At 37.1% G+C, this 21,603-nt stretch overlaps 1 protein-coding gene across 3 annotated transcripts in view; it reads left to right on the plus strand.

Annotated features, from left to right (window-relative positions):
- The window catches only part of ESRRG (estrogen related receptor gamma), a 451,270-nt gene that overhangs the window by 417,519 nt on the left and 12,148 nt on the right, over window positions 1-21,603 (plus strand). For all 3 annotated transcript variants that reach the window (XM_026657685.1, XM_026657686.1, XM_026657684.1), the window contains exon 6: window positions 16,985-17,254. In XM_026657685.1, coding sequence (XP_026513470.1) covers window positions 16,985-17,254 — 270 coding nt within the window. The remainder of the gene's footprint in view (window positions 1-16,984; window positions 17,255-21,603) is intronic.

Here is a 21,603-nt window from a genome sequence, read left to right on the forward strand (position 1 = left end):
ACACCCATGTATCCCTAAGAGGTGACAGTCTGAATTAAGTAGATATAAAAAACAGATGGAGTGGGAATGGGAAGGCCAAGGGCAATAGTTAAAAGAACATGTGGTTACACAGACTAGCTATGAGCACAGTTATGATTCTTTTTGAAGCATATAAATAAGTGAGATAGTTATGACCACCTGCATTGACATTATCAGTTGCCAATTTACTGAAAACGTAGTGGTAGGGATGGATCTTGATGTTTAATTTGAAGGAGAAGGTGGTGGTATTACAAATTAGCTGGGGGAGAGTGTCCAGGCATTAAGGGACGGGAGGCTTGGAAGAAAACTCAAAAATGCTTAGGGAGAAGATAGCACAACTGGAGAAGAGATAATATTTGTATCTTACCCACTCTGTGATCATACTGAATTTGACTGTTAAATTCTCTGTATAATTAAAGCAGATAGGAGCATTCATACATTTTGTCACAAATTGATATGATCTTTTTCGTCTGTGATCTGAATAAGATTGCTCTGTAGTTTTTAATTTAGCAGATTAAGAAGTACAATTAAAATATCATGAAAAAGATTATAATCTTAACCTTTTTCTGCTTTTCCCTGCCAAGTTGATAACCAGGGCTGGTGTATGTAACAATTACCTCCACTACTGTAAATTTGTTCTAGTTTGTGAACTGAAGTGTTAATAAATACCTTACAATATTCCAGAGGGAAAAGCTTTCCATCTAATTAATAAAACTTGGAAGAATACCCAGGACACTGAACCATATCTTTCTTATTAGTATTGGCTCCTACAAAAGAGAATCCCTGACTCTCAACACATTAGTAAATGTCATACTCCTTGGGTGCACAGAGACCTCTTGAAAAACTGTTGATTTGCTGTAGGAAAAAAAAAATCACCATGAGAAACAGTTCAGTTGGGGAATACCAAGTGTAGAAAATTAGAGTAAAACATGGCATGCATAACAGCAGCTACAGATTTTTGCAGCATTAAATGAATCTTAACAGAGAAGACATACAATTATGCACCATTTCCTTTCTGGTTTTCGTCTGTATGTATGGTAATGTTTTTCCCTAAGCCAATGTATATTCTTATTACAGGTTGTCTTTAAAACACTTAACAGAAGCTTTCCTGTTCATTAATCTAAAACAGATTTCTTAGAAACGTCTTATGCTAGCGTGCCATCTGCATGAGAATGTTCTAAAATTGAAAACTGAATGGCTTACATGAAAAAGGAAAAAGATACAAAAGCAATATTGAAAATCTGTCTTTGATCAAAATATATACTATTGGTTCCCTTTTGTTTGTTTTTTAATCCATATATGGGAATGATAAACTTCTCATCATTTCAATGTGCTGGGGCAAGTTCTACCTCAACCAATATACAGTAAGCCATAAATTAATTGCCTGAATATTTGTCATGCAGAAATTTCCTGTCCTCATTTAAAAACTAGTTGAATTCTCACGTTCTGGAATACACATGTACGTACAATTACTAATTGGACAGTTACCAAAGTGCATAAAAATTCAAGCAATTCTTTTGTAAAACAAGAAGCACTGGATAAGTTATCCAATTTTTAATGTAATTTCGTTTTTTTTATATTTTATTAGGCTGTTATTGCATGTTCATTGGTATTACCTTTCCTGATAGAACTGAGAATCACAGCCTCTTTGGGGCTACATCCTTCTTGAAGTTTCTCCATTGAAAAATGCTCCTGCTGAGCATATTTGTATTTGCTTTTCATCCTAGTAGTGTGAGTGATTGGGTGGAAGGATGAAAAGAAACAAAGCTAAGGGGCTCTTGCATGAGGCTGATGCTAATTTGGCTAAGCACAAGTCAACTGGCTGGGAAATGGTGGGGGTGGAGGATTTGACAGTTTTTATCAGTCTACATCAAACCTTCCCAATTGTATATAGCCCTATGTTTCAGCTAAAGCGTCAGCTGAATTTTGGTAACTTTTTACAGTTTAAGGAAGTGATTTAAATGCTATCCAGGGATCAGAGTCCATGAGTATCTCTATAGTCTAGTGTTTTAGATGTTTTAGTATGCTGTATATGTTTAACGTTTACGCTGGGTTTTTTCCTTTCTTTTTGTCCACTGAGAATGTTTACGATGCTTCCAAATACAATACGGGAATAGATCAATTCACACCATGTACAATGAATACTGTCCACATATACACTTTCAATAAAGCATGCTAACAGCACACCCTGGTCTTTAATAGACCATATATCAAGGATTGCCAATGTTTATGCTGGAAGAAACCAGAATCACACATCTCATCCCTTCCCTGAACTTGCAGACCTGCTGACTAGTGACCCTCTGTGACTATGGAGACATCTCTCAGACTTAAGATGTTTGATTATACTATTATGTTGTCCTTATAATTCAGCCGGATTATCTTTTAAAAAACCACTTTGTAATGAAACTGGCCAAGAAGGCAAAATTACCGAGAAGATCCCTCCTAATCTCAGTAGCTTTCAGAGTGCCATGAGTTTGCTTAAAGCAAAGTACACAAATATACACACACACACATGTGTGTGTATATGTGCAATTTATGTGTGAGTAACGCAGATTTCTCACCCATATTTTATTTTTACGGAAGTAGCCTCAAGCCTCAGAATGTGGCTTATCCATCCCTGACAGTCAACATGATGCATGATTTTAGGAACCTATACAGACAGTGAAAGTCCAGATGTTGTGATATTGAAACTCTGTAGCTGATGTCCCTCTCCCCAACATCTATTTTTTTTTAAATTCTTCTGGGGCCATCATTAATTCCATTTTTAGGAACACAGGAATTGCCAGACTGGATCAGACAGTTTTTGTAGTCCAGTATCCTGTCTCCAACAGTGTCAATACCCGATGCTTCAGAGTGAGGTGCACGATCCCCACATTAGGCAGATGTGTGATAATCTGTCTCCATGAAGATCTCATCCTAATCCCTAATGGTTAGAAATTGGTTTAAACTCTGAAGCACAAGGTTTTTATTACTTAGAAATAAGCAAGTAAGTGTGTGTGTGTGTGTGTATGTATGTATGTATGTGTGTATGTGTGTTTGTGTGTGTGTGTGTGTGTGTATATATATATATATATATATATGGAGAGAGAGAGAGCTTTAACTGTTACAACTCTGAACATTATTGTTCTCTATATCAACGTCCAATCTCCCTTTAAATCTTTTTAAATTCTTGGTCTCTGTGACATCCTGTGGCACTGAGTTCCTCAGTCTAATTATGCACTGAATGAAAAAGTAGTTCTTTTTTTTCAGCTTTGAATTTGGTACCTTCCATTTTTATTGAATATCCCCTACTTCTGATGCTGTGAGAACAGAAACTCCTGATCTGCCTTCTCTGTATCATCTGGTTTTTATACTTTTATCCATGCTTCCTCTTATTAATCTCCTTTCTAAAGTAAAAATCCCATTTTTTCCGTATGTCTTCGTAGGACATGTATCTAAGCATTCTTGTCGCCTTTCTGTTAACCCCCTCTAAAGCTGCAATATCTTTTTGAGTGACCAGTACTGCCTACAGCATTCCAAATGAGGGTGCACCATTGATGTTTTTAGAGCAGAGGTTCTCACACTTGTTGGCGGACCTCTTTTCAAATTCAATGTTAATTATAGACTCCCAATTGAGAAAATGATTGACAAAAGTATATGCGTACATCATATAAACATGTACTGTTAGTAATACTTTTAAGAAAAAGAGTAGAAGAGTATTTACAGATATCAGTGAGATGGATGTGCCTGCTTTCAAGGACACCCTGCCTGCCTGCCTGCCTTTCTTCTGGCATGTTCTTTCCTTTTAACCATTAATATGACACAAGCTCCAGGACTACTCGTTGAATGGTCGTGGGTACTGTAGAAGGAATGTAATTGGTCATGGTGATGTTCCGAAACTTGTGCATAGTCTCCATCATGGTAGGGCAGAAACACTGCAGCCCAGCTTTTTTTCTCCCTAGAGAGTAGCCATACAAACAGCACTTACCATCCTGCCAGCCATAAAATAATTCCATTCCCATCATCTCCATAAAATGCCTAGATTATAGTGACCCAAGTACCAACCAACGAGGGTCCTTTTTTACAAAAGCAGGTAATGCTAATAACTAAGCCTGTTACCTGTTCCTTCAACTTTCACTTTAGTTTTTATTCTCAAATTGAAGAACAAAGTCATTGATACCAGGGACTAGCTTGCTTCCTTCCGAAACTGTGCCAGGGAGATCTCAGGGATCGGCACCGGTCCATGGACCAGTCATTGAGAAACACTGCTCTATGAGGATGTTGCATGACGTTAAGTTTCCTTACCTCATCTTCATTACTGCCTACAGTGAAAGGCTAAAATCTAACTAAATCTCATAACATATATTCAGAATGTCACTTTTATGCATGTAAAAATTAATTTATATTTGCTTTTCTTGATAGAAGGAATTGAACTGAATACATTTTAAAATGTATAAGATGAAGGGAAGGAGAACAGAAGGCTATAATTTACAAAACTTGTTGACTTGAAATTCTCTCATCTGGGGCGTGTTAATTTGCCCATTTAAATTCCTTTCTTCAAACTCTACAGAAGATTAATGCAGCATCTTCCCTTCCACAGAAAAATGTGCCCCCCCCCCAGCCTGTCTACTATTATTTGATTATTTTCTAAAACAGTGAGGCATTCAACAAAGGTTTTACATTTTTAAGAAATCAAACAAATTCCAAATTGAATAAGAGAGAGAGCCACAGAAGGTTGCCTTCATGCAAGCAGCCTGCTTTCCCAAGTGTCTCATCCTCTCCCCTCTGTCATCCTGAGGCAATGTGCCTGCATTTGTGTGTAGATTTATAGTTTATCTTTATCTATGGCTTCATCTGTAGGTAGCTATTATAGCCGCCTTGCCTGGATATTGTTTGGGCCTGATAGATCTGTCTGTAGTTCATCAAAGGGGAGCTGAGTGGCTAAAAGCCATTGGGTCCAGCTGAGGATGAAATACGAGCCATCAGCCTTGGTAATGGCTGTAAAATTTCATAATTACACGGCCTTTATTACATTGCATAATGATCCTGAAGCAGTATGGAACAATTAATTAAGATTTTCAACCGTGGCTCTTTCAGAAATTAAAAGGTGCTAGTGGCTGAGAAATGGGGAAGTGTCTTGTCCTAAAAGCATTAGGGATGCTTAAGAAGTACTTCCTGGGTACTTAAAGAAAAAGAAAGAAGAAGAAGAAGAGGAAGATCAACTAGTTAGGCAACTAATATGAGGGTCACATTTCTGTACTTCACTGTTACATTTTATGTCAAACCTGTCTCTAAGACTCTTAAAAATAGACACCATCACCAAGCTTTACTTTTTCCTTTTTATAAAAATTCTGTTTGTTTTCTTTTTTAGCCATTTGTTGCATTCATAGATGTTTAGCTCTCCATGCCCTAAATAAATAGATGCCATGACACAGGAGGGCTAGTTAGCGGCATACTACAGTGTACTGACCAAGTATTTTCTTTTATGCACTTTCTCATATCTGGGTGCATTGAAATTCTGTCAAGATCTTTACAATTTGACAGACATCCCCAAGGAAGTCTTTTCTTTTAAAAACTCTTTTCATATTTGTTTCCTTTCTGTTCTTCTTTGTGCATGTAGTAAGTCAGATTTAATATATGTATATTTTTTCATAATCTTGACCTCGGACCTGCTAAGGAGTAATTAGATTTGGTAAGGTGCTTCAAGAGTAACTCAATAGCCTCTGATGTAAATACTGAAGGACAGAAGGAAAGAAAAAAATATACCTATCTTAAAAAGAGGGAGAGAGAGAGAGAAAGACATGCCCGCAACCTGTTGTGATCGGTTTCTGGCAACAATTCCAAAGACAGGCATATTGCAGTCCAGATGAGGCAGTGTTCATTGGACTAATTGTAATAAAATGAATGAAAAGATAGCAAAAATAAATCCAGGATTCTTTGTGGTCAGTCAAAACTTTTGTGAGGTCATTTGACAGGAAGGAAACTCCTTTTACAAGAAGTGCCATTAGTTTCCCATTTTCCCCCCCTCAAACTATTTTGATTTATACAAAACTGTCAGATATTTGCCCATTTGGAGTATTGTTATTTTAAACTGACCAGTCATCGTGTAATGTCTTACCTTTCTAAATATTTCACATGAGGCTAAGGTTTCCCTTGGGCATCTCTAATCATAAACTTTCCCCAGAAAATTTGGAAGGATTATGTGTTTCAAAAAGGAGCTGGCTGCTTGGAATAAATTCTCTTGTTGAGTCATTTATTCCCTTAATAGGAATTTTCTGATCTGCTGTCATTCTTGTTCACACACTGGGTGTCACTGCCTCTAAAACACTTGTCATTCTTTAATGGAAACAAAATAGTCATTGCAGTCAGAGCCGCAATGTCATTCCACTACCCCTTGCTGCGTCGGCAATAGTGAAAATGACAGAGCGGCTCTCAGTAGGGGTAATTAAAATGTAAATATTGATATTTTATTATTTGAAATTACTTTCCAGTGCGGCATTTAATATCTCTCCATCTGTGCGGCTCTGTTTAGCGGTCACTTTAGTGCAGCTCTGGGATGCCAAGCGGCGGCTTGATCCCCGTTATGTCAAAATGCTTGTTGCTGCTTAATTTTGATATCTAATTAAGTGGAAAAGTACAGTCCACACTGTAATCCATGGCATCTTAACCAGCTGCTTGGGTATATTTAGAATTAATCTCCACTATGGAATCATCCTAATGTATGCAATTAAGAATCTGCTGATGGCTAATTAGGTGTATTAGAATCAGGCAGCTTTTTTCTTTCTTTATTATTTGGACTGTTTCAGACTTAAGACACTCTGCCTCCAGAGGTAGTCTTAATGGTACATACACACTCAGCTAGGGCAAGTGAACCCTCTACATTCATACAGGAGAGGTACCAGTCTTCCTCTTTCTCTCCTCCCCTCCTGAATCCCCTGAGAGCAGGACAAATGCAAATATTATTTGAAACATTCCATGGCACCACCACATTAAGGAAAGAAACTAACGAGTAGAAGGAAGCAAAAACCCGCTCAGGAAAAGATATGAGGCAGAAAGTTTATAACACAATGCTCTGATGTGACTTTTTTTGTAAGGGGGAGTGAGGGATACATTCATCAGAGATTTTTACAGCCCTGATAAGTTTTTATTCTGTAAACTGAGTTGGGGATTGGTCCTGCTTTGAGCAGGGGGTTGGACTAGATGACCTCCTGAGGTCCCTTCCAACCCTGATATTCTATGATTCTATGAAAGCTTTTCACACATAGCTGTCACAGCACAGGCAGGCTTAATTTATGTACATTGATTGCGTTGTAAGCATAGCCATTGCTGTATGCTAATACATTCCAACACTGGCTTCATAATAACCAGATTGGGCAATTCCTGGAAATTTGACTTTGCCAGATGGAAAGATGGAGGGACCAGGGATTGCCACTGTTCTCAATGAGGAAATGACTGGTTGCTTCCCTAGAGAAGTGAAAGCCAGACAGTAATGACCTAACACTGTTTGAGCCAAAGAGCACTCAAAGTAGACCCAGTAGAGTTTATCAGTAAACTGTGGCTCATATTACACATATACAAAGCCCCCTCCCCTTCTAACATTTATAATCTGATTTTGAAAGCGGATGAAAAAGCAAGCAAACAAAAAACCACTAAGAAATTCAGAGAGAAGGCTTTTCATGCCATCTTCAATTCAATCGATTGTGCCCAGTCTTTGCAGCACATATGAGTGCCATGACCCCTAATTATTTTCAAACCCTACAATATCTGCAAGTCTGTGTGAATCTAGGAAGGTTTAAGAAGCTTTAATTCTGAATATTCTAGTTTTGTTGCCTGTCTGTTAAATTTGGAACCATTGTGATGCTAACTGAGGCAATACAAATGTCTCCAGGAGTTGACTTTTGTTGTTCTTGTTTTGTCACTTTCTTCAATTTTTTTTCTCTTCACGTTCTTTTTAGGAAAATTTGGGAAAGTCTATTTGTAGGGAGTCAGAATTACTCAGTCTCCATGCTCATTCAACACATGCTGAGACTATGAGCAAGGGAGCCAGCTCTGGTGCTGGTTTGTGTGTGTCTGTTTTTTCATTATATCAGAATGGCAACATCAGAACTTTTGCAATCTTAATGGAAGTGTGTGAGTTACTCCCATTGTCTGAGGATATATGACCTGATCCCTTGCCCATTGTCGCACCAATGTGTACTTAGATAGTCCTGAATCAGTGGGACCTGCGTGAGTGTGCAGTTTAATTCGGGCTAGTTGAAAACCATATAAAATGTTTCGTTACAACTTGGTGGGAAGTGCATACACCGTAATGGCTTTTCCATGTTAAACAAATTGGCCATTTTATGGGCAAAATTTTCAACGAGGTTTCAACCCAGCTTCTAATTTTGTACCTGCATTTTTGCATCTACAATCATTTATAAGCACAAAAGATGCAACAGTGATATCTACATGATTTGCAGGCGCAAATGACATTTGCACCTGCAAATCTCTTAGTAACATGCCTGAATTCTAATACTTGCATCCACAACTCACTGAGGGAAAATGAGTGCAAAATTAGAGTCTGGGTTTGAAAATGTGGGCCTTTTTATATAGTAGACTCACCCAAAGCAAACTATCAGCATCATAAATATAGACCTACTCCTTTCTCTCTCTCGTTTAAATGCCTCAGCCTGAAGGTTAACAAGCTCAGGCTGTCTTGGACTATTTAGAGAAGCAAATTCCACTGAAAATGTTCTGCCCCTGGTTCACACCTGTTCATATTTAGGAACTGATATGGTAGTAGGAGCACATAAATTGATCTCACCTGCAGCAGCTTTACACAGATGAAGAGACACTCTTTCAGGTAGCCGGGACCCAACCATGTTTAAAGATCATGAGTTGAAGACCTGCAAATGTTAACTTTAAACAAACAAATCAGATTGTACATACTGGTGTACTCAAAAACAGCCATACCCAGGACTCTTTACATTAGGATTGCTCTCCCTTCAGGAGACCTACAACTGTAGTGGACCACACTGTACTACTCACCTGAATGTTCGAGTTCTTCCATTGGCGATATCTTAAAGTTAAAATCACCAGCGTAGAAAGGTAGCACACAAGTGGTTTCACATACCATCCTGCAAGTAGGAAGGAAAAATAATCCCTTTCTTCTTTACAGTTATTTTTTCCCTTCTTCTCATAGCCCTCAATGATGAATCAAAATGTATGTGTTGGACCTGATTCTGGTTTCATTTCATGCTAGTATAAATCTGGCATAACCCTGTTTGGAATCTGTAGTGTTCCAGTGGTGAAATCAGTGTGAGAGGAGAATCAGGCTCTTTAATTGTTTAAACCTATTTTTTTCTTAATTTTTTTAGATCAGAATACTAAGATAGTATGGTGTGAAATTACAGGTGAGGGAAATAGAGTCCAATGTTGCAAGCTTTCTGTGTGTGGAACCCCCACAAAAGGGAGTGCCACACATGGAGGGCTTACCAAATCTGTCCCCAGGCAACTATGGCTAACTTGTTACATCTAACTTGTCACATTGCTGAATGTTAGCAATTGAAAAGGCTAGTATGGAGTCAGATAAAAGGTTCCTTTCTGTGACACATTCAAGCTGCTATTATGCTGTTAGTCTTAAAGAAAAACTTGCAAGAATTAGTACTGTAACTGGAAATAGCAAGAAACTAAAAGATATATAGATATGGACACATTTCTTTTCTTTCTGGGACATAAATCTGATTTAAACAACTACGTGCTTGTGAACTACAATAAGTTACATGAGGAATGCAGCCTTCTGTGTGGGAAAAAAATTACAAACTTAAATTGTTCCTCTTTAGAATTATTATGTAAGGTTTGATAGAGAGTAGACAACAAAACTGAAATATTTCTAACTGGCATTTAAATTACATTAACACCTTCTTGTACAGTCTGAGTGAAAGGTCATGCTAGACAAGAAGCATCTTCACTGTTTGTAAATGTCTAATTTGCTGCTTTTAAATTGCTGTGAACCTCACTTACTTAGTCCTGCTGAATGAATCCAGTGTTGCAAATACTTCTGACAAGTGAATATTTGCTTAGTGAGAATCCATTGTTCTTAATGGATTGAGATGGACACGCAGTGTGAATGCATTTTTATTGCCAACCCATCTATCTGCTGTTGTTTCAGTGAGATGAAAGTAGCATTGTGATAAAAGTCCAAGGTTTCTCAATCTACTGTTTGGCACTTGCCATCCTATCAGTAAGGTTTACTCAACAGTGCTTCTGGTCAGCATTTTTCTGTGTTATAAAATAAAATAAATTAATATTTTATAAGAACTTACATAAATAGATAAAAATATAGATGTATATTTAAATAAGAAATAGAAAAATGAACAGGGCTGGCCCAAGACAACATTAGACTTTGAAGATACATGGGGGGCCTTTCTTCGGAGGCTCAAATTGGCCCCCAGACACACTTGTTGTGAAATCTATCTATCCGGTGTCCTTGCCCCTAAGGCAAAACTAGCAGATGGCAATCAGAACTCTTAGTGCAGACAGTATAACTTCCAAACTGTGTGATGAGATGGAGGGTGTGGTCAGACAAGGATCTGAGTTTATAGATGCCGAAACCAGTTCTTACCTTAGCACACCTATTTTCCCCATTATATTCATGAGGGAGAGGCTCAACTTATCCTCTGTAACAAAGCATCAGTTGGACAAACTGATCATTTTTTCTTAGTTTTGTGCAAAAGTCATGAGGCCAAATGCAAGTGAGAGAGAACTTTGGTCCATAATGCTACAAACTAGTCCCTAAACATACAATGTTACTATGACATTTCAAATTTGTCCAGAGAGGCAGGATAAAGTCTGTCTTTATGCTTGTGTATTTGGTCTTGACTTACAGTTTTGACATGTTTGCGCTTTTAGCTTTATCTGATATTTACCACATGAAAATCTTCAGTTGTTGTCAGACTCCATCTTGCTGTGGCACCATGTGCAGTTGCTTACCTTCAGTACCAAGGGTTTGTTTTGAAAACTGCCATGAAGCAAACAGCTGTGACAGATATTTTCAAGTTGAGGAACCAACATGTACTGTTGGGACCCAAATTCAACGCTGGTGTGATGAGATTTAAGTCTTTGGAAGTCAGTGGAGTTGTACTAACCTGCCAGGAGACAAACTGGGGCCACAATCTATAAAATATAGGTAGTGACTACATGATATCAGAGTGAAAGTACTGCAGCTGCATTTGGTGATCTGCTTAATGGCCAAAATGTTTATAGACTACAATGAGGTAAATTTGTGCTTTTAAAAATGGGATTACATGAATTATGCGATTCAGGAGCCTGGAAGTCAGGGGAGTATTTACTCTAAAGGAGAATACTATTAATGCTTCCTGCTCTCCCTGGGATTTCCCCAATGGGAAGAGAACAGCTTTAAGTTGGAGTCAGTGCTACCTAGGTGCCTTTCCCCAGCTGCCCTAGTCGTGTCTAAACAACCTCATGTTCCTATAGCAGAAATGTTGCTGCTGGAGTCCTCTGCCAGGGTTTACATCCGTGGGAGTCCCAGGGTGAATCTAGCCAAGTATTGAATGTACATGAAAAGGAGAGAGGACAATAGTCCTACAGTAACAAATCTGGAAACCTGTTAGGCCAGATTTGGATTTCAGAATGAAGTGGAACTACTGCAAATTTACACTGGTGCAACAGACATAAAAATTTGGCCCACCGTTGATAGTTTGAATCCCAAGCCAAGCACACTAGATAAAGTATTCTGCTTGGCAGGAAAAGAGAGAGAGAGAAATAAGCCATAGCTTTGAAAACTTTGGTTTTGTTCTTTCAGCCAATAGTGAATATGAATCATTTTCGAAATGAGGAAATTGCACTGGAAACACCAGTACACACAAAACATTTAGAAGGAAGTTAATCTATCAAAATTAAGTATAAATAATTTAAAAATCCAAACTCTGATATTTCAACTGTGGAAATATATTGAATTTGCAACACGCTAGTGAACATGTCATTTTAAAGCACAGCTTTGATTATAAAAAATGTAAATGAAGATATTTGAAGTGTAATACATTGGAAACTAGAGGAATATTTTGCTCATAGACACAAAAACATGGAAACAAACGGTGAAGTAATTGGGGCCAGATTATCAATAAACATCAGTAACTTCCAGATTTGTCAATTATTTTGGTATCCAATACAAAAAAAAAATCCTGGTTTATAAACAAATACTATTGATGTAATAAATCTAGTTTAATGTGAAGCAAAAGAAACAAGGGTTTAAGAAGGAGTAGCCTGAGTTAGGCATCAAATGCTTAATGTTGAAAATAATAGCAGGGATAACTGTCGACACGCTTTTTGTAAAATAGTTCTCATAGAGCTCTGTATATGCTACAGATCTTGCTTTGGCACTTGACCATCTGCAGCTGCTTCACTCTAGCCCCTAGTGAGTTAGTGTCCACGAAGTCCATCTTAATGAAGTAGAGGAAAGGGTCTTCAGGAATATAAAAGATTTACCCTGCTTAGCATGGAGCTGTGTGAGATGTGAAATAGAAAGGAAGTGCTACATGTGCCGATATTTGAAGAGAGCAATGGATTAAATAGCCCCATTTAAAAGTCTGCTAAATCTGTATGTAACCATGGCTTAGAACTCCTAATACTGTGGATAGTATAGTTCAGCTTCTTGTTAGTGGAAGGACACATAATAAAAACGCTAAGGCCTTTGTTACCTATTTATCCCTCACTTCCTCTAAGCACTGGGTTTATTGGTATGTGAAAGGAAAAATCAAGCATATGCTAAGTCGCTCAATCAACCTTCTCTCAATGCACACTTAGTGATCGCAGTGAATCATTATGGCATAATTACAGTTTGAGTGTGATATACTGTGTGTTGAAAAGTCGCTATTTTTAGAGGGAGAAACATTACAATTCCCCCCCCTCCCAAAAAAATCCAACAACTGGAACCAGCAAATCTATGCCATTGCTAACTGATATTATGAGACACCCTGTAGATTTACAATGCTTGCACTCAGCTATATAAAAATGGCACTGAAAAGAATGCCTAGCAGGGGTTAAATTCATATGCCTGCACTGCAGCCTATTTCTGTCAACACTCAGCTCAGGAAATAAACATTTATACTTTCTGAAATGAAAGTGTATTTTTGAAGACTAGCCGTCAGATATTTTTTGCCCTTCACACTTTCAAATGCTTAGCCTTTTTTGTAAGTTGACTGCAAAGTGCATCAGTTTGCCAGGCAAAAATAAAAAAAATCTTGACAAGTGCCCATGGCATCATTGTCAAGCACATGAGCGTCTAGTAGAAGATGGCAGGAGGGTTGGCACAAAACATGCTTCCTTCAAGCTTATTACCTCGGGGGTACCTGACTCTTGAGAAGCTTTTCAATCCTTCCAAATGACGTTATTCCAAACTGTCATCTGGTTTATTTGGAGCACACTGTATTGCAGATAAACATGCTATTTAACTGCAGGTCAAGGTACAGAGTCATTCTGCTAGCAAAATGCCTGAGATACATTAAATGGCACTGACTCGGGGAAGGAGATGAGGAGAGATCAAAGTTGTCACCAATATGCATGGAATGGTCCAAGCTGGGAAGGAGGGAGGAAAAGTACCACAATATAAGTGCATTTTTAAAAGCCATAATACAGCTGAACATTTTAAACTATGACCTGTCAAACACCAGGGATTAAAGACCCATGCAACGCACTACATAAAGTTCAGCAACACAACCATAATGCAACCTCTTATATCTATTTGAAAAGAGTTCACTATTGTGAGCAGAAGCCTGTAACTAGTCCAGATAGCTTGACATGTATTTATACATAGTTTGGGGATTTCTTTTCAAATAATTACATTTTGAATAGAAAATACTCACTTATCAGCAAACAGGGTTAATATTTTTTCAGGCTAGGACAAATTATTATTTGGGTTATTAGTTTAGGTTAGTATTGCTAATGAAAACACTTCATATATCTATTTATTGTGACTTTAGTTAGTAACACTGGTGCTGTCACTACATCTGGATATTAGGTATAATTAAAATATATTTTTCATAAAAAATGTTCCTATATTTGCAAATAGAAGGCCAAATTTTGGAACGTCTGCTCAAAATTTAGAACGAATTTTGGTCCTGATTGATTCATTGAAGTAGGAGTTGGAACATAAATAGAGAGTGTTCATGTGGGTAAGGTTTGTAGGGTCAGGACCAGAGTTTTATGAGAGAGAGGAATAGGGGTCTCAACAATTTTTAACAGATCTCATTATGTAAACACATATCCCTTCTTAACCCCTTCATTTACTGTGATATGCTGAATGTCCAGTGAAAGGAAAATTGTATTGTACTATAGGCATGTCTTACGCTTCAAAATATTCTGGCAAAAAAACAAAAACAAAAAACCACTCCATAGGTTAGATACTACAAGATTCAATTTTACTTCCCGTGAAGGGTTGTACCTAAGAGTTAAAATAGGCTTTCACTGAGCAGACTTTCAAGCAAAAGTTGCTTTTAACAGAGGAGGAAATGACCGTGCATATTTGTTTTATTAGTAAAGAGTAGAATTTTGTGATTTATATTTGTCAGTTTCTTTGATATAATAATTTGTGTTGATTTTTAAACATTTCCTGTGAAAAACCTTAGCATCTGTAATGCCTCTGCAGAAGATGCATTCTTCATAAGTACTGCACAGTAAATCACTGGCAGTGTCCTCATTTTTTTCATAGAGGTTGTATGTGGTTTCCTTTTATTATGACACACGATAAATGTGGTATCGAAACACACTGTAATTTGTAAAAACTCTTGTACAAAAGTAGATAAGTAAATAAAAGAAGGAAGTTGAGAGCTTTGAGAAAAATAGAAAGGAGGTGAATGCAAGTTAAACTTTTTTTAATCAAAACTGATTTTATTGCTTTTTGCTTAATTAAACCCCTCAGAAGTGTGTGAAACATTGTTATGGCTAAAAAATTGGTCATTTGTAAATCACAGGGACAAAGGGGCTCTACTGCAACTTTAAAGTTTCCATGCACGTAAATGTCAATAGAGTGCCTTCTCCATCATCAGCACTAAATTCACATTGATGCCTCTTTTCTTCTCTGTATTGATCCTTCCATGAGAACGTAGATTTGTATCTGTTAATTAATGCGTCCTGAAACAGCGTTTGTATTAATCAGGCAGATAAGAAAAATTGGATGCCTGCACCCTCATGACAACCGTAAAAGTGCTGGCCCTGATAAAATCGTGGATGGACCTCAATAAAAAAGTTCCTCCTTCCACTCAATAAACTAATCATCCTGCTTTTAATTATTCGGCAGAAAGATGTGTGGAGATTGGAGAATGTGTAAATCTATTTACTAACAGCAGTGTCTGGAAGGGAGAATAGGGCTGTCACAGGACGGTGCTGCAGGCTACGTTCTCTGTCCATCTGCTACTGCAGAAAAACTGGTTCTTGAGAGAAGGGAAAGGAACAGAAACATGAAAGCTAATTGAAAGCGTACATTCCTCCTTATGACTTTTCAAATGATTATTTCCTTTCCCTTTCCATCCTATTTATTTTAATCACAGATGTGGTGGTCTCTTTTTTCACCTCTTCAAGGTTCTTCTTGTTTGCTATTTTTGTTGGATTTGTTTTGAAGGCAGGGAACTACAATTCTATCACTGGGCACAAAAGACAGTATGAGAAAATGAAAACGAGAGAGAGAGAGCAGCCAGTTTTGTGTTTCAGTTTTTATGGATGCTTGTTGCTTTAGATGCATTAATAAAAAAAAATGTAATAGGTTCGTTACTAATTTGTAGCAGACACCTGTGTACATTTGCCAGTTTGTTATATTCTTACTGAAATGTAAATCCAGACTTTCAAAACAGGAGGGAAATGCGTTTATAGTCGAATGACAAAGACTCTTCTTGCAGCAGGAACCCTGTCAAAGAACATGTAAGCAGCTCCATAAACAACTACATGAAAGCTTCAGACATGTCTTAAGACCCCCTTAAGAAAAGCTTGACTAATCCCCTTTGATGATTTTATTAAGTACTTGTGGTTGATGGTGCCAACTGGCAAACTACTACATTTCACCAACAGGCCAGGAAATCACTTCCTCTCCCATATTGTTCTGTAGCTCCTAATGTGATTGGGGATATTAGCAGTTTGATATAATAAATTAACAGCTACTGTAAACAAGAGCTTGAAAAGGTAAGACAGTAAAGATACTTGCCCTTAGTGATCCTATTAGGAAAGAGAGCAGGAAAAAAAAGAAGGCAAAACTTAAATTCATTAAGAGGCATTATTAAATTTTCTCTCTCCCTCTCAAAAATGATGGTGTGATTACTATTCACTTGGCACTTTAATGTGCCATCCTGTTATTTCAGCAACCGTAGTAGAGGCAGAAGCCATTACAGAAGTAATTAGCATCTTTTCTGAAGAGGATAGGCCTTACTTCTCTTTCTGCTGAGGTTGAAGTTCAAAGCGCTCTTTGCTCATTGTGATAATCACCTTAATTCTATTAAGGCATAAAATCTTTCCTCTTAAAAAAGTTTTTTCGAAAACATGCTCCTTGGTTTAAAGGGGGCCTCTGAAGACATTAGTTCATTCTCTTTACAGCAGTGATGAACAGAACTAAGCTTCTGCTAATAAAAGCCCTTTGAACCTAGGTATTTTATTATCTAGCTTGTTAGATGCCATCAGATCAGAGCCTCATAGCATTAGATTTTAGAATGTTTCTACTGAGAAGAGAAAGTGCAAACCATTTTACGTTGCTGTTATAACTCCTCCGAATTAATACAACTCCTACAGAAAATGCATACAAATTCAGGCTTGCTTCTAACTTTTACCTTGATTAGAAGCCCTTTAATTTTATGCTGATTGATCTTTGCAGAGGGGGAGAGTGGAATCCATATATATTGATTCATAACTTACATAAAAACAAAACAAAAAGGGAAAGTTGTAATGCAGAGTTATGGTGCATTTGAACCTATTTAATATTTTTCCCCTGCCCTTTTTTGCTGTTTAGGATTCTCCACTTTGTCTCTGGCTGACCAGATGAGCCTTCTGCAGAGTGCTTGGATGGAGATTTTGATCCTGGGCGTAGTGTACCGATCACTTTCTTTTGAGGATGAGCTTGTCTATGCTGAAGATTATATTATGGATGAAGACCAGTCCAAATTAGCAGGCCTTCTTGACCTCAACAATGCCATCCTGCAGCTAGTAAAGAAATACAAGAGCATGAAGTTGGAGAAAGAAGAGTTTGTGACCCTCAAAGCTATAGCGCTTGCTAATTCAGGTTGGCAGTTTGTCATGATGGTTGCTACATTTTTTTCATGTCACTTTTTTCCTTCCCATAGTATCTTCTGCATGGTTGTTCTAAACAATGTTTAGGAATAAGTAATTCTTAATTGGACCTTCAGTTTTTGTGGCTCTTACATGGAAAGGCTATAAACAAGGTAGTTCAAATTAAGGAAGTTCTTTACGGTTTTAAGCCATTGTGGAATATATTCCTAATGCAGTAAAGAATAATACACTGGATAATTTGGAAGGTATTACACAAGCAGAGATCCTTTCAAATGAATATAGACGTTATTCTACTATATCCATTTCATAATCCAGATAAGACTAATCATTTCACTTAAACTGAATAGAATGGATGGATGCATGACTATATGCATTATATGATTTCCTTGAATACAGCTATTAAATGTATTGGTAAGGTGAACCCAGAGTTGGTTGCAGGGGGGAAACTCCCTTTTTCATCGTACAAGGGCTACGCTTTACCATATGAATCCTCTATTATTCTAGTAAAGTTTCACTAAAAGATATTACCTGTGCAGAAGGGGTTAAGAATCGCAGAAAGTATTTTTTTTCTCTAAATTTGAATGTAAAAGTGCTGAAGCAGTGAACAGTGTCTGATAAGTAAAAATCGTTTGTGCTTTGTTGTTTTTCCTTTTGTCTCCCTAATGCTTTATTATGGTCTTAAGTCCCTTTTATCATTTGCATAAAGTTCAGGATAGATCCCTCTTTAATGACGTGCCGATCATTAGATACCTGTGTGTCAATAACGTGCTCTGATGCTATGTACCATTGACAGTCACACCGTGCCCCTCCATCTGCTTTTGTTTTGACCCTATCTTTGAACTTTATCTTGGTTGCTGGCCAGTAGTTTTCCCTTTAATTACAAGAAGGAAACTGTCAATAAAATCTGTTAAATGGGATGCAATGAGTGGCTTGAATGGGCGGACGGCTATTTGTTCAAATTCTGCAGCATTCAAGGTATTGACAGTTTGTTTTCTGGGGCCATATGTGACGATCAATCTCAGGCTGGGCTCAGCCGCGCTGAAAAATGAAAAACCAGATTGCTTTTGCTTACTTGTGGATGACGACTTGTGATTTGGCGCGGTCCTAGTGAGATGAGACCTTCTGCCCAAATTGCCCCCCTGAGAGCCAGGACGCGTGACTGTTTTTAGAAATAATTTTTTAATTGATTTTGTAATTAACAGTTCATCTACAATATTGATGCATGAATCCTCAGACTGATAGGAGGGAAATTGTTTTCAACAATGAAGTTGTAATTTCCTATTTGTCTTTGTAATGGTATTTAGCATTTTGCATTTTTAATTGGAAATATAATTCAAAAAATGCAAAACCAAAACACCATTTGTTTCTTTGTAAAATATCCTCCATCCCCTTATTGAATCTTCTTAATTTGTATGTGTCCTTTTTATTTACCCTACACAGAATGGTTCTGGTATGCCATTCAATGGTCAAAGTCTCTTTTTGGAAGATGATTTATTTTAGAGCAAGCTGAATATTGAGTTCAAAACACTTCATAGCTATAGGAAAGGTTTCCCCCAAGATTATATTCCAGGTGCAGAACACCAAAGTTATGGTCATTTAAGGGGTCTAAATTGAGAAGTTTTATTATTTTATTTATTTTTGCTATTTTATAATTCTAAGCCTGTTTGGTTAAGAAACATTTCTATAGGTTATTCAATAAAAAAGACATGATGGATAACTGCATAAGATACCATCAAAAAAGTTTAGTTATACATGCTACATATAGTGGACCAAATTCATCTGTAGCTTAAATTACTGCAATTCCCATCAACTTCAATGGGAATTACATCCAGGGTAATGTGAACAAATATAGTGCAGTGTATTAAAATTCAAAGCAAGTTAAAATGAAATCATTTCCTCCCCATATTTTAATAAAATTATATGCTGACTTGAAACTAAACTATTGTGACAAGGATTTAAAATGCATATCAGCTACCTAATACCAACTTGGCTTTGTGTTAACGGTATTTATATCGTTAGTTACATTTTAGTTACTAAGGGCCCAAATCTTGATCCTAGAAGCTCTTTAGCATATGAGTAGTCCCACTGAACTTTTTACTTAAGAAAACACACATTGACATAAGCAGGAGTTTTATCTGAGCAGGAATTCAGGATTGGATTCTTCGAGTATCATTTTCAGGAAAAGGTCAAACCAATCTCTAGTTTTAGAAGGTTGCACATGCAACTCAGGTAGTTAGATGTCAAACTTCTACCAATTGCTATCACACTAATTTGTAGGTGTGAATTGCACTTACAAAATTACAAGTCATTACAGAAAATCAAACCCTTAGTGTTTCGATTGCAAATTCTACTAAAAGTACAGTATAAGCTTTTTCCTAGACAAAATAGAGTAGTTCAGTTTTACGTAACCATGACCTTGATTAATGTAAATGCAACTATAATAGATATCCTAGAGTGAAATGCAATTATAAGAATAATCATTTAATAATTTGGTTTTAAATACATTTTGTTGTTGTCACCTCTTCTTTCTTCAAGCAATTCTAGTGTTATTCAGATATTTATTCTCCCAACTTAACATTAATGGACTCATATTATATATCTGTAGGGAAAAAAGATCAAGTACCACAAGGAATCTTACAGATTTCATATGTTTTTGGCTCATCTATCTTGTCTAAAAAGAATCCCAGGTTAACTCTAATGTAAATAATAGACAATAAGGGGTTTCTGACACAGTATCTGTATTTAGTGATTTATGATTCAACATCATACCATTTTCATTGCTGGTATTCAGAGGCAGAAAAAAAAATTTGGATTGCCTTAACCTTGATTGGACTCTGTTTTTAGTAAATACCACAAGCTCTTTGTGTGGACTGACAAATCTAAGTGTCATAAAATACCAAATCTTTCAATCTTAAGTTCTCCTACAGTATATGCCATTGATACCATTAAAATTTCACCATTTTCCAACAGTTTCTGTAGAATGGTATCTAAGATACCACCATTATTTCCTATACTAAGAGCAGAGGGAAAATTTTATATTTCAGGTAGTGCTGTGTGGTAACTATTAGCAAGTTTTCACTTTTGAATGACCATTATAGTTCTGCTTCTACAATTCCCTAGACATCATACTATGTCTGTACTTCTCATTTAAAGAACAATCTTTTATAAGTATTGGTAAAAACAGAATGCATATAAAGTCTGGGAAGAGTCTATAATTTATCTACATAACAGCATAAATGTTTTCACATTTTGTACACACAGTTCAGCATGTTTACAGTCATGATTTCAGTAATTCTTTTTTGACCTGCAGTGCTTGATATGACATTCATCTAAATTAACAGCTTAGTTTTAAACATCTGGCTTGATTCAATAATAATTAATGCACTCTTTATGCTTTAATACCAGAGAAGAGATTTACTATTAATGGTTGTCCTATCGATATCATTGTTCCCTTCCTTCCTTCCTTCCTTCCAAGCACACATAAAGATGGACAGGTACCTCAAAATGACTGCAAGAAAATTCCCTGTGTTCAACTGTACACTGCTCAGTGGAAACAATCTGGCACCGATGAGCACTTTGTTTACTCACATAGAAAAATAACTGTGAACATTTTCCAAAATATTCATGTTCCAATTAGTTTCTCAGATGTTAGGAGAGATGAAATGTTTGTACCATGTGTCAGAGTGTATATACACAGAGTTACTTGTGCACACACACACGTAAAAGGTGACCATGTGGTAGCATGATGTGCTTTTGTGTATTGATTAATACCAAATAGAAAGATCCAGGAGAGCAGTTTTTTGGAATTGCTTAACCAGTAACAACCTCAACTAGACTGTACCTTCAGGCCAGAATTTTCAAAAAAGCTCAGCATCCACAATGGGGTCAGACTTTTCCAGAACAGCTCAGCTCCCATTTAAGCACCAAAGTAAGTGGCCAGCTTTTCTAAAGGGTTCAGCAGGGATTGAAAAGCTGGCCCTTATTTAGGTGCCTAAATGAGATTTGAGCCCTGAAAAATCTGAGCTCTGTTGAAAATTTGCCCCTATATCTCAGCACTGGGTGCATAGTTGCTCCATTTCAGAGGCAGCAGAGGGACCTTTTCTGCTCCCCATCATGATCACTGTTCTCCTACTTGATCTAGCTCTAAAGAAGAGCTCTTTAAATCCCCCCCACCCCAAAGAGAGAGAGAGAGAGAGAATCAGGGAGTCTGTTATACATCATAACACAGACAAATGTTGATATCAATGAAGTTACACACCCACTTATGCCAGTGGCAAATTTTGCTCATAACTAGGATTTAACTTATCAAACTTTATCTTCACCTAAATTACATACTCTGAG

The sequence above is a fragment of the Terrapene carolina genome, unplaced genomic scaffold, assembly GCF_002925995.2.
Source record: "Terrapene carolina triunguis isolate 2854851 unplaced genomic scaffold, T_m_triunguis-2.0 Scaffold262, whole genome shotgun sequence".
Classification (NCBI taxonomy): Eukaryota; Metazoa; Chordata; order Testudines; family Emydidae; genus Terrapene; species Terrapene triunguis.